Raw genomic sequence first — 14,932 nt, 5'->3', positions numbered from 1 at the left:
TTGTACCTATATTATACATGTAAGTATATACCTACATAATATTAAGTGGATATCTCATTATTAAGTACAGTATTGTCCACTTATGTAATGTGACTAATGATATTGAGGACAAAATAAAAAATAAGCAGTATCAAGATCATTCAGTCCATTTTCCCTAGGGTTGCACACTCAAAATTTTGATTTCCATAATTGCCATCAGATTCTGGTTTACCTATATCTAAAACATTTCATTATATACTCGAAATCCAAATATATTTAAAATAACGTTACATATTCTCTACATGAAAATGAAAAATGCTCTTCATGCTTAAGATATATAATAAGATTGTCCCGTCTGGAGGTAGCGTGTGCACAATGGGTAACCTTAGATCGGATATTGGGTCGCGGATTACGGCGCAGGTTATACATTTCATGACCGAAAATATCCGATACGCTTATCGAAACTTCTAATAGAAACCGTTACTATCTTTTTAAATGGCATTTTATGGTATAGACGCTTTAAAGGATGACAATCGTTGTTATAATATTTTAAAAGTGATTAATTTTAGGGGATAAAGTAAGATAAATTGAAATAGGTAAAGAAAAATAGAAAGAGTCGTTGATTTAGTCAAAGAGGTAAGCAAGATAATAAACAACCATGTTAAACGTGTAACTTAAACAATGTAAATATTTCAACCAATTTGCAAGTAGACGATCTAAAATACAAAATAAACTCTACAACTTACACAAAATGAACAAACACAATAACTAAATGAAATCCAAGAGAAAAAACATCAACATTTACGTGCCGTAGCAACAAAGTTGAAAGTCGCAGAAAAATTTAATTAAAGTAACCTAAAACTAGATATTTCGCACAGAAGTTCTGCGAATCTTTTCAAGTATTTTCAAGACTTAACTCACGTTAATGTCGGCTCCGGTGAAATTATAAAACTCGTACGGCGGGTCCCTCCCGCGGACGTACTGCATAATTCTCTGGCTATTCTTGAAGAAGACCACCTGTATGGAAAATTGAAATTTAATATACGGTATGGAGGCGTGAATTTGGCAGGTGATAGATGTGAAAATTTTTCATGGATAAAGCTACTTTTTTGAAGTGTAACTTCTTTAGGTGCGTTGAGAGTTGGTTGAGAGTATGTCGCGTCATGGCAATACCGTCACGTCATTTTGGTATTTTTGAATCTTGTCAAAGAAATTTCACTTTCGACACGTGCGTTCGGTGCACACGCTTCTTTTAGTATAGAGTATAGACTATTATATTTTTTTATCTCATTATTAAATCTCCATATTAAAAAAATCGTAATATAATTAACAATATTGAATTTGACATTTTTTTTACATTTTGTAAAAAACCTACGCAAGTCACCAAAATGAAAATTTAATTTTTAACGTTGCTTTGAATATTAGCAAAACATGTTCGATAATGTAACAGAGTATCCCGCCTTTACGTAAACGAGAATAAAAGCCATAATGGAAAATAAACATATTTTGAATAACAACTCTTTTATATTTTGTAAAATTTGTTAAAATCTTATATGAATTTTGATGTGAATAATGAGTGTTTTTAAAGCTAATTAATGCTTTTTTAATATGAGTAGTATTACTTCTTATAAAAACGATAGTCGGCTTTGGACATTTATCTTAAACAGTCGCATATAATATTAACTTAATTTTCTTAAACTATATACAGACTCTTCTATATGGATGAAATAATAACATGCTCAGAATGGTTTCAAAGGAATGATGATCACCGCCGCCCATAGCAATTGCAACGTTAGGTAACCTTGCGATTGTTTTGCCGGCCTTTGAGGGACGCGTAGGCTCTTTTTTTGAAGGCATCCATATCGTAGGTAGATGGAAACACCGAAGAAGGCAAGCTGTTCCACAATTTTGTTGTTCGGGGCAGAAAATGCCGTGAAAAACGCACAGTTGTTGATAGCCACTCATCCAGGTGGTGCGGATGGTACTTGAGCTTGTGTCGTGCAGTGCGATTGTGGAATTTGGCAGCCGGTATTAAGCCAAAAAGTTCCTCGGAACACTCCCCATTGTAGAGGCGGTAGAATACGCACAGAGATGCAACGTCCCAAATAATGCAAATATGTTTATGAATGTTTAGTTTTTTTTGTGACCATTTTTAATAATTTATTTTTAAAACCCATTTCAATACATCGATTCAAAAAGCATTTCTAGAAGCTAAGTTGAATATAGATTTGAGATTGGCTCTCTATATACTACCTATTCGATTTATAGAAACGTGAATAACCTAGTACTTAGCAAAGCCTTTCACGACATTCAATTGAATACAACAAAGTTCTGAACGTATATTATGCCATCTAGCATATTAATAATTGAAGTTTTTTTTACTCCATTTAAATCGTTTTTGCACCTCATAAAATAATCTAGACATCCTTGTAAGTCTGCATAATATAATAGACAGTGGAATTATTTTAAGAAATTTAGTACAAACTAATAAGGTACAACAATTTTGCACAATAGGCGGCCTTATTGCTACACAGCAATCTCTTCCTGGCAACCTGGTAGGAAAGGAAATGTGAGAAGAATAAGGATAGCGCAAAAAAGAAATAAAAGAAAGAATATAAAAAAATAAAAATGCCTACATAGATACTACTTAAACTACATAATACATATACTGTTAAGCACTGTACATAGAAAGTTTTACTGAAAATTTGTTTGTAACTTTCATATAATATTTTAGATATTTTTCACAGAAACATAAACTATAGTCAGCTTCATCTCTGTACATGCAACGCCAGCATTTATCTTAATAAATTAAAGCAGTGCATTTCAGAAATAGCAGTACATTTGTAATAATTTATCACTAAAGCTTAAACAAAACTCCAGTTAAAACCTTATATAATGGATCCTTAGCTTTCTTTGATTATGAAAATGCAGTTAAATTGTGTAATGTGTAGTGATTAATTCACGGGACAATATAACAGAGCACCTATTGTTTCAATAATTGTTCTTGAATTGTATAAAAAGTCCCATGTCCCCTAGTGGGGTAAGGGGCAGATGCATTATACATCTGTTTCACTGGTCGATTTTCTTTAGGGACAAGTAGGTGATCAGCCTTCTGTGTCCTACCAGACCGAGACATTTTTTTTCGGAATCGAACCCAGGACCCCTCGGTACTACGCTCACGCGTCAACCACTGTACCAAGGAGGCGGCAATATTGAATTGTATACCTACATTAAAATAAAGGTATCATAAAATGATATCAATATCTAGGTACATAAAAGACAATTTAGTTTTTCACTGTGAATAATTATTATTATTGGTGTCGGAGGCCAAGATCCTGTTTGAGTCGTTGCACCGTTTAAAGTGAGTAAGTAAGTACTCAAACAAACAATTTGACTGAATCGTAATATTTAAATAAACAAATAAAGCATAATTGTTCTAAATTATACTCGCAGTATAATGAATATTATTTTAATGTAAATGAATTTACCGAATAAACATAGTGAAGTAGTTGTGAATTAAGTAGATTGCAGGAGGAATGCAAACAGTATAGTATAATGAAACATTCGTAACATTTAGCAAATGTTAAAACGCAAACTAAAATGGAAGCTATATTCATTGTAACATCGAACGCAGAGTAATTTTGGGCGTTTCAAAGTGAAAATCAATGACTTATTGTAGACGTAGAATAGATAGTACAATATTTTATTAATATCAAAGCAGAATGCATGTAATAATGTGTTATAATGTGCGATAATAGTTGATATCACAGGTTGATATTAATAGATTTACATGTTTTTAACAATGCATTGAAATTTGAAACTGTATCGATTTTTTTTTCGGTGTGTGTGTCAAATAACAACTGATGGAACTATTACTACCTACAATTATTATAAGACTATTTATAGACAGACTACAATAATTATTGTTAGTTGTAACAACCATATAATTTATATTTTTTATTCTACGTTCTTTAGTAAATCGATAATACAGCGAGTGTTTTAATGATGAAACAAAAGCTGAAAAATCCACATAAATATAAACTAAAACCCCAAAGAAAACATTATTCTCCTAGAACATGTTCAAGTCTAATTATCACGCGTTGAATTACGCAAACATAATACCTACGACGTTAAGGAGCTACACATCTACTGTTAATTATTGCACAACTTTACCTTGTAAATAGTTCCAGGATCTACATTATGCTCGCAGCGAAGTACTGCACTGTGGCCGTGTACCACGAACCGTGGGGCTCGGAGGTCCACCCACACATCTGACATGCTTGATACTGCGAAAATAAAAAGAATTATCGAAATTGATTCATAGACGAAGATATCCGCGAACACATAATAAATATGATGAAGTTTTAAAATAGTAAAGTAATAAAAAAAAGTGATGTGTATGGGGATCTGATCGATATTTTTACGGACAACATAGGTATATGTGAAGAACCTAAACCTTAGGCTTATCCTGCCACTTGTCAGGTAGGTGATTTTTGTAAGGGACAAAGAATTATCACAAAAAGTATAGTTTAAAGATCTTTCTTTAAAAACAGATGATGTATCTACTCTATGCACTCTATTAAGTAAGACATTTAGATTTATTATCCGAAAACAATAAAACCCTTTCCACGCTTTGTATCCATTATTAAATCTTATGAAGAGTAATGAATCGCCTATATGTTAAAGTATTGGGAATTTAGCAAAATATAGTTCAGGTGTAGGACTACATAGGTTAAAAGCACATAAGAGCAACTCGTACTAAGTTATGGCAAAGCAATCAGTGGTTAAACGAATAGTTTGAACATTACCCTACTTCAGTTCCACGGTTTGTGTATCGGCTCACCATAAATTAGAAGTGGTTCGAATTTATGGATTAATTCCGTTAAAACCCGGTTTACTTGCCGTGTACTGAAATTGTGATTTATGTGATACAGGAAGGATACAGGTGTTATGGATGTTGGTTTATTTATACAGTTTTATTACTTTTATCCCAAATGTTATTTCTATGACCTGAATAATTATTATCGTCATGATATTTCAAGATAGCATTTCGAAATTAATTGTTTATCATTAATTACAATTACAATTCATTGTTATGCCTAACTATGAACTTATGAAAATACTTCAATCCGTACTAATATTATAAATGCGAAAATAACTCTATCTGTCTGTCTGTTACTCAATCACGCCTTAACTGCTGAACCAATTTGCATGAAATTTGGTATGGAGATATTTTGATACCCGAGAAAGGACATAGGCGGCTTTTATTGCGAAATATGTACCACGGGCGAAGCCGGGGCGGAACTCTAGTATTTAATAAATTTTAACCTTATTTTATCTATACATCTAAGATGACTGTTATGTTGATACCCTTTTCAAATTTACAAAAACCACTCAATATATTTAAATATTTAAGGCCCACTCAGAATGAGGTTATACGATTTACTTTGCGTCTTTTTTCCTCATCTCCGTGAGTGTGTTAAAGTGTTTATATATGAAGCTGATAAATAAGACAAAATGTATAACATTTTTACCTCGAATAGTGTACCTAATAAACAACCCATAATATTTCACACCGCGTCGATATAATATATTGAACTAGTTTAAGAACGTTTTTCTATGATTGATTTTGTATTTTTGCTACGCCAGAATTTTTTTTATTAGTGCATATAAACCAGAACAAATTTATTGTACTGTATTCAAATGTATTTTCCATAATAATAATTAATAGATGGATGAAAAATAATGAACGTTTTACAAATCCCTAAATTCAAGAGGGTGTTTGGACTAGTTTTGTTTTATTTTTTACTTGGAAATTTTCTTTAAACCTCTCGTTAATAATATAACAATGAACTAATTGTGAAATTCTATTTGACAGGTAACAACAATAAACCTAGGGCTAGATCCAAACTCGAATTATAAAACACTAGCTGTGCCCCGCGGTTTCACCGGCATTGCTCCGTTCTTGTTGGTCGCGTGATGATATACATGATGATATCCTTACTCAATAAATGGACTATCTAACACCGAAATAATTTTTCAAATCGAACAAGTAGTTCCTGTGATTAGCGCGTTCAAACAAACAAACAAACTCTTCAGCTTTATAATATTAGTATAGAATATAATAATAATCTTTTCTAAGTGATGAGTTCATACTGAAACAAGATGCGCATTTACAGTAACCGCTTCAATAAGTACTAAGGGCTGTAATAAGTAAATGGGAGCATCTAAAAGCTCACGTACGCGTTATCTCGTTACGTATTTACGGCGATTGCTCTTCGGAAGAATTAGAGAAAATTCCATAGGGAATAGGTGCTCTAAATCCGTTGTTAATAATTCATATTTTCTAATGGGAGGTGAACAGAGTGAATTGTACTTTTGTAGCGTATTTTTGAGGCATTATAACTGAAAGATATTTTTAAGGCTAATAGGTGATTCAACATGCCCATAATAATATTATGGACTTTCTTTCTATTGTTTTTTCTTACAATCAGTGGATATTCATGTTATAAATTAATTTATAAAGAAATTACTTTAAAAACATTTAAAAGTAATTTCTTTACTCGATTATGTGAGTTAATAAAAATTAAACAGTACTTTAAATGTCTCAAGTTTCTGAAGTTAATTAAAAAGTAAAAAAAAATATTACATCAAACCTTAACTTGTAAGTATTTGTAAATTGTTTTAATAAAATTGTATACTTAAGCTTTACAATAAAACAATTTATATTTCTTACAAGCATTGTTATGTTCCCAACAACAAAAGCAATAACGCAAAGTAATATCAAAGCAGATACATCCCAGGTTTGCTCCTTACAATTAAATGCTAACAGCCGACAATTGCAACAGCGCAAACAATTTGCCGCTTATTCAACGCACTATTATTTATTCATTGCGCCGTCAAAGTCTACTTTTCTTTAACGAGCCTTTGTTCAGCTCAGATCTAGAACATTCCAGGCGTCTCCCCCTTTCTTGTTATTACAATGAGCTAAGATTTTCAACAGTATTTGCGGGAAATTATTAGGAGCAATTCTGATACTTTAATTATACCATCTTTTGGTTTGAGCGAAAATTTGTACGACTCAAATGAATTTTCGGTGCTTTGTTACCGCGCAATTATCTTATGAAAGACAAAGTGAATATGTATCTAGTCTAAAACAATATCAACAGGTACTTGACTGTTTCACTAAAAGCTACATTGTAACCTAAAAAAACATAGAGCACTTTACTTCGAATTCTATAATATAAACAAACGACATCATGTTTATCGATTTTCTGTTTGTTATGGTAACAACTTCCAAATTGTCACAAAAACTTTACCCGCAATCAGTGGATTGAGAGAAAGCGTGGGGAGTGCCCCACGCTTTCTCTGAATTGTATCTTAAATCTTGGGTCAAGGTTTATATTCTCAATGAAGAAACTATCCTGAGCAACTATTCCAAGAACTAAATCTCTAAAAGATTTATCTATTCCACTAAGAAATTCACCTTGACCATCAGTATAATTAAGGAACACCACACATTAAACAGAGGAAAACAATTTAAGTAAAGACATAAACGATAAATGGTGTACACTTAGCAGAATAAGAAGGGATGAGACAAGGCCCTAATGGTTTAGGGTTGCCATAAATTGAGAGATAAGACACATATTATTACAGTCCCTAAACAAGCAAAGGACAATAAAGTCCCGATTTCAAATAACCCAATACGCATGGATTAATTAAATTATCCGGAAAACGAAATCTTTTGTATAAAATTTATTATGACACATTTATGTGAATTCAATATTACATTTAATTTCTTTGACGTTACAAACATTTCTATATACTCATTGAGTAATGACAAAATGCTAAGGGTATTTAATATTTGATTACGCCGTGTAGGTAGGTATGTACAGAGGTAGGTACAAAGTTTTTATTATTTTTAACATGAATATTAGTATTTTTTCTTAACAAGGATTTCCTGATTTATTTAAAGAATTGATACACCAGAAGAATTGATATTGTTGTAAGCAACATTCTTCAGTAGAATGAATAATATTGTTGTTTATTTATTTTCTGTAAGTAGGTTACTATATTGTATTCATCGCAAAGTCCTTGTTTATCCAAAATGTTTGCTATTTTATTAGTCTGTTGCTCTTCGTCTATTATTTGTTTAGGTTTTAACGTATGTTAGGTACCAGAATGTCTCATGATAAATGGGACTCGATAAATACGATTGTTATAATATTATATTGAATGACAGTGGAACGCGAAAAAAAGCGAATATATTGTCTTACATTTTTATGCAATACAGTAATTTTTAAAGATGTCCATAATCCATTTTTATGTATTCTAAATTAATCGTCAGTTAAAATAGAGTTATTTCGTAGATAAAACTATTTTATATAGTTTTTCAGGCCGCAAAAATCAGCTAAAAACTTCACATGTCATTCAGTTTGAAAGGTATGCATCGAATAAAGATACCTACTGATTTCCGATAGCGATAGGTTCCTTTAACCTTTAGAGGTTCCTAGAAACCTGTAGAAAACAAACAATTCGCAACATATTCAGAACTCCAGTAGTACTTTGACTTTTATCTTATATTTGAACATGCCGTTCACGTGTTTCCAACTTACCTTATAATTAAAACTTCACTTCCTTACGGCTTACATTTCAGGATTAAGTCTTACAAAATTTAGTCGACTTTCAACTTCCATCAAACTTGTATTAATCAAGAGTTTTTGGTATTACTTACCTGTAAACATATTAATGTTATATACTGTTTAGCTCATTAGATAAACTTTTATTCATCCTTTTAGCGTGGGTTAAAAACAAGATGTTGTTAAACTTAGGTAGGTACCTACTTTATATATCCTCATATTTTTGTCCTATGAAAGAGTGTAAAGAAAGTAATCTTCTTGAATGTTCACAAATGAATAGGTGTGAGTTGAATTCACCATTTAAAATAATTTTAGTATATGCACAGCAAAATTTACAAGGAAAATTTAATAAGCTTTATACGTTTTACCGCTAAAGGCAAAGGAAGCAAGCACGTATTTAATTTATGACCAAATTAATTAAGGCAAATCCGAAACAGACACGTTGAGCCGCGACAAACCTCAATGCAGGAGTTAATCGCAGCAAATGTAATTTCACGTATACGCTGTTATTATATTTTACTATATTTAGCTAAACCGTGGTTTCGGAGGGAGTGCTATATTTTTACTGCAAAATTATGACTTATTATCTAGTTTGCTATACCTACTCGGAAACTATATTTAGAAAGTCTTTAAATTTGACTGGAAGTGAATTCCCAATGTAGAAACGTGTACATTTTTCAGAGCATTATGTACAACATATATAACGTACTAGATAACACACCTTTGTTCAAATTGCAGATTTATTATTTCATGTTGATCGTAGTTGTATTCGATAGATAATAGATAAGGGTTTCTCTACATAACATTAATTTCATAGCAATTGAAACAAATCTTATGGAGTCGAATTTATTTAAAGCTTTTATCAAAGATTAACACTCTGTAAATTCTCGAAGTTAAAAACAACGTTATGAAAGTAAAATGATAAAGAATAAGGAAAAGTTTCTGCAAAATATATGAGCAAGGGAAGTGAAGAATAGCGTTGACATGGCAAGAATTAAGCTTCAGCTGGTCTAGACCGTCTCATATCACCTCAAAGTTATTACAACCGCGAAGATTACTTCATATAGCAACTAGGTACTGCCGTCTCGAGTGACTCGGGATAAATATTAACATTGTCCCGGCTAATAGCTTTGACAAGTTTATGTGGCAAACTTACATATGGAACAAGGAATAAAATTCGTTGTAACAGGCAAATAGTATTATCTGCATTTTAGTAATAAAAGTGAAGTTACGTGTCCCCAAGTGGGGTAAGGGGCAGATGCATTATGCATACATCTGTTTCACTGATCGATTTTCTTTAGGGACAAGTAGGTGATACCTTCTGTGTCCTGTCAGATCTAGACATTATTTTTTCTTCGTCTCCGCCGGGAATCGAACCCAGGACCCCTTGGTTCTACGCTCACGCCTCAACCACTGTACTAAGGAGGCGGTCATTTATCATATTATTTTAGTTATAGTTAACTGTTATATTATAATCTGTGTACTATCTATAATAAAAAAAAGGATTGTCTTTGCCCTCTTCCTGTCTGTTTTGTGCAATATCATGCATAATGTAGCTTACTATAAAATATCAAATAATGAGTTACTATTCAGCATCCACAAGTTATAATTTAATAAATTACAACTATTTCAACAGCCTTTTGATTTGATCCATTATGATTTGACAAACATTTATTGAATAAGCAAGGATAAAATGATTCAAATAAACGTCGCTCAAGAAATTACCAAAAGCTGATTCCAAGCGGATAATTGAACAATTAATGTAAAACGTCTTTTACATACAGATTTAATTAAGTCTCTGAGTTGATCCCAAATTGAATATATTAATTCCTGTCAAGAACCTCTCAAGGCGATATTCCGGAACTGAATTTTGTATCATTTTATTTGCAGGAATCAAATAAAAATATGTAAGTATATTCAATAATGCAGGAATTTTTCTGTTTTTCATTTAGCTTATTTTGTATACGATGTTTGTGTTTGTAGTGAGAGCGGCTTTAAATAATTCATAAAATTAATTTGGCTTCAAGTTTACGTCCCTTCCTTATTTTTTTTTACTAAGTACTTACTTTTTTACAATTTGCACATTACAATATTATATTCTTTAATATTGCCACTTTCAAGCACAAGCCATTCTAGAAATTAATATCTACTTATTTAATGTCGTTATTTATAATTGAATACAAAACGTTTAGGATTTTTCCAAGACGTGACTTCATTCGTTCAATTTTATGTTATCTTACAAACAAGTATTACGTGGACCACGTTACTAGAATTTATTTTAAAATGAGTCCATTTTGAATTCCCAACGTTAAAAATAAACTACGGTTGTCCTGAAGCAATTTCCGTTTCCGTGAGTCGGATCTGATTCTTATCTGTTTATCAGATTTGTACTTGTGCTTTTGGGGCCCCATTCAATAACAAATAATATTTTATAATATTACATTGTACGGAAGGTTATAATATTATGAATATTTCGATATGGTCTGTAGGTACTGAGCAGATTTGAAAAGTTCCAATAAACATAATAATTTACGGATATATTTTCTTATTAGGTACGGTTTTTGTAGGCATTACACAATAATTAATTTATCATACCTTATTGTTATCGATAATATAGTTTACAATACGGTAATACAACTTGGTCATTAGAGCAAGTAAATTTCATATACATTAACAAAAAACGAACTTCTTAAACAAAATATGTATTATTGGCAACATTTTCCATTACAAAACGGGGCCCAAAGAATTTAAATACAGCCCTGTATTCAAAGTAAGGACGAAGCGGAGCATGGTCGGTTCGAATTTACATCTCTATCGGTTTACTTCTTCTTTCTCCTTAAACAAACACTATGCACTAATAGCGTACTCCAACGTAACCAAATCAAAAGAAAGAAAGACGATAATATTATTAGTAAAAATAAAAAATCTTTCCTTAAAATCAATGGAACCCAGTCTTTAACATAGAATTTCAAACCTTCTGAGACATCGCTTCAGTAAGCTTCGCTGGTTCAGTGTTCGTGAAAACTTTTTACATGAGGGTACTTAAACCTTTTTCAAGAACTCTGAGTTCATACATCGCTCTTATATTCGTAACATTTTACCTCAATTTTACAGGTGATACTTTGGTTTTTATATGTTTGGGTGAAATTTTTGAACACGATTCAATCAATTCTCAGATTGAGTATACTGGAGCTAATTTGTGAGTGATTAATAAAATGCAATTATATGATGGTGGATTAGACAATAAGCCAGAACATATCATTTTTATGTATATAGAACTTGTACAGACTACAGTATATATTTTAAAAGGCTAGACTTCTTTATTATTAACAAAATATACACACAATCATAGATGTTTTTGAGATAAATGTTAAGATAAAGATATTATTTAATTAAAAAAAAATCTTTATTTAATGCTTCGTGTTATGTCATATGTGTTATCTTCCTAATTATCGTGTTATAGAGTCTCATATAATTTGACAATACACCCCAATTACTAGAAGAAAAAATCCAATCAAGGTAATCGCGACAATAAAATATTTCTCCGGCTAACAGAATATCATTGTACTTTTATGAAAGCCATAATAAAAAGAGCAAATAGATGGAAAAAGAAAATGAGATTGAGGAAATGAGGTTGGCTGGAACGACAGGTAATATCGAGTGTCGGTGCCAATTGCAGCGTTTTTTTTAAATCTTAGAATGCAATCTTCATAAAATATACGTGAAATATGTATTTACTGCTTGTGTAAAAAGGCGCCGGATTAAATTCTCGTATGAGACAAAAGTATTCGAGTGTTACATATTATTAAATATTTTTTGCAAAAGGATTGTCAATCTTCTATTCATGCCGATGAAAGAGGGAAGATTATAAGTATTGGTAATTCGTATAATTTTAGTATAATTTATTATCTTGTAGTTATATAACATTAGGTATCCTATTGGATTTCCAAATATAGCTACAGATTTCGGTTTCGGTTTCGGTTTAAGGAACTTTATTTATCTCATAAACAAGAACAATAAAATATGATCTTTTAGTTAACATAAATATCAAACTGCATCAATCATAATTCAAGCTAGGTGTTAAAATAAATAAAAATGTAATTAAGATTGTGTCAATTCAAAATTAATAACTTTTAAATATTGATCTTCTGATGAGATTTGTTGAAATCTTTGTCTCATAAAGGCAGGTTTAATGAATGTATCAATCAATCATCGTCGCTTCTGAGTCTAAACCTAACAGTCTAACTTTGCAGACAAACTGAAGTTTGAAGGTACCTATACGTTCTGAACATTTTTACGTATAAAATTAAATGAATTTTTACAAAACACACGCGCTCAGTAATAAGATGTTATGTTTCTTACCAATAAATTCGCAGGTACGAATAAAATGCGCTGTTTGTAAACACTTCTAAGAACAACAACAATAAAACTAACTGGAGTTGTCTGTTCAGTGTGTTACTTTGAATTAGGTAACAGCAAGGGATTATAACGCTTATCGAAAATTCGTTATGGTCTATTTTTGTTCACCGATATTTGTACGAGTAAGTATGTATAGCTATTTATTGCGTGTGCGGTGTACATTACGCTGCCGTAACATGCTGTTGAATGGGTGATATGAAATCTTATCAGTATTTAAGGCCTTCGACTTGGGCTTTATGTAAATTTAATATGCATTATACTTCATGTTTAAGCGCTTATGGAGCTGGGAGCGTTTTCGAGGAAATAAAAAGCTAATATAAGGTTGATGCTTGTTTTTGAACGACAAATATCTTGGAATGTGATATCATATCTTTATTTCGAATGAAGTCAAAATTTTTAAACACGAATAATCAAGAGAGATAATTTTTATTATAAACTTAATGATGATATTTTATTAAATCAAGCGCATGTAATGAAAAGCAGAGATAGAATATAAAAGTAAATTTACGTTTAATTTGTACTTCAGTGTAAAATAATTTTCCTCGAGTTCCGCGTAATTTAATGATTTTAAATTTTCAATATCGAATAATTTTCGATTTTATTAATTTAATGGGAACTTATTCAATATATTCACACTGATTTTGCACACACGACATTATCATAAAATAATTTTCACCCCGTACATTTTCAGTGACGTCAACCGCTTTAAAAATATTCTCCATTAATTTACTCCGGCAAGTTTTGTCAGTGTCCTTTCGGTTTAATTTATAAAAAAACTTCAAAGGCAGTAAAAGTAAGCCTGAAATGTAATTACAAGCGGTAATCTCCACAAAGGAAGGGCTCCAAGTATGAGCGTCAATTAAAAGGCCAAGGGCTGTTCTAACTACTTATAGGATATTTAAGATTTTTTCGTCTAATTTAGCTTGAACAACTCTGAAAATAGCCTTTTGTTTTAGATTTGTTACTTATGTTATATTAATTGTATTCGTATTTGATTACAATCTACCTTGTTGATTCCAAATAAGAATAATCTTTTTTGACGTGACAATGTCTTATAATTCGATAAAGCCGGCTGCACGCACGAAAAAACATGACTCATGCGGCGTTACCTCGCTCTGACTCATCTGAGGCGTTCCATGTAAGGCTTGAAGTGCGAACGAGAGCGTGGAACGAGCGACAAAGAAGCACAATCGGACGTTGTCACGTTCAACTATCGTCAGTAAACCGACTTTACAGACAACCAATTTTTTATTTTTGTGCATTTGTCTATAAACCCTTTTCTTTGTGCATTACTTAATTAATACTATTAAATATTCTACCTACCTTAGTAAATCCTGTCTGCTCTGATACAGTCGTAGTTCTTCACAAGGACAAAGAAAAACTAGAGTTCTATCTCCTATCCAACATCTGTCTTACTTTATCCCTAATAATAAACAAATCCTATCGGGAATACAATAACAACGCTAAATCACGTCCCAGATAACTCAGAATAATGCTCTGTCATTTTGAAACGATACAGAGTAAATAAATAATTCCGTAGTAAAATGCAAAGTGACTTCAGGTTACTATGTCTTAAAGCAGTATTACTACCAGTGTGGGAAAGTGAAGGCGCTAGATAACCTGTATAGCGCTGTCTCTTTCCCACAATGACAATATTACTGCTTTAAGACGTTGTACGAGCAGGGATTGTTCTAGAAATGCGCTTGACGTTTACGTGAGCAGTGAATAAAGTGTTTCCACAATCGACATTTCATTTGATCTCATACAAGCGAGATAATAGTTCGTGATGTAAGTAGATTTTATTGTATGCATTTCAGTGGCACTCTTATATTATGTGCTTGTTATTGGATTACCTAGGTAATGTGGTAAGTATGTTGAAACTCAAACATTTATTG

The 14,932-nt window shown here is 31.8% G+C and overlaps 1 protein-coding gene across 1 annotated transcript in view; it reads right to left on the bottom strand.

Annotated features, from left to right (window-relative positions):
- The window catches only part of LOC123693711, a 62,274-nt gene that overhangs the window by 17,351 nt on the left and 29,991 nt on the right, over nucleotides 1-14,932 (bottom strand). The window contains exons 3-4 of the mRNA XM_045638909.1: nucleotides 4,153-4,265; nucleotides 901-996 (exon numbers count right to left, since the gene is read on the bottom strand). Coding sequence (XP_045494865.1) covers nucleotides 901-996; nucleotides 4,153-4,265 — 209 coding nt within the window. The remainder of the gene's footprint in view (nucleotides 1-900; nucleotides 997-4,152; nucleotides 4,266-14,932) is intronic.

The sequence above is a fragment of the Colias croceus genome, chromosome 8 (assembly GCF_905220415.1).
Source record: "Colias croceus chromosome 8, ilColCroc2.1".
NCBI classification, from domain to species: domain Eukaryota; kingdom Metazoa; phylum Arthropoda; class Insecta; order Lepidoptera; family Pieridae; genus Colias; species Colias croceus.
This window is presented reverse-complemented; position numbering and strand designations above follow the sequence as displayed.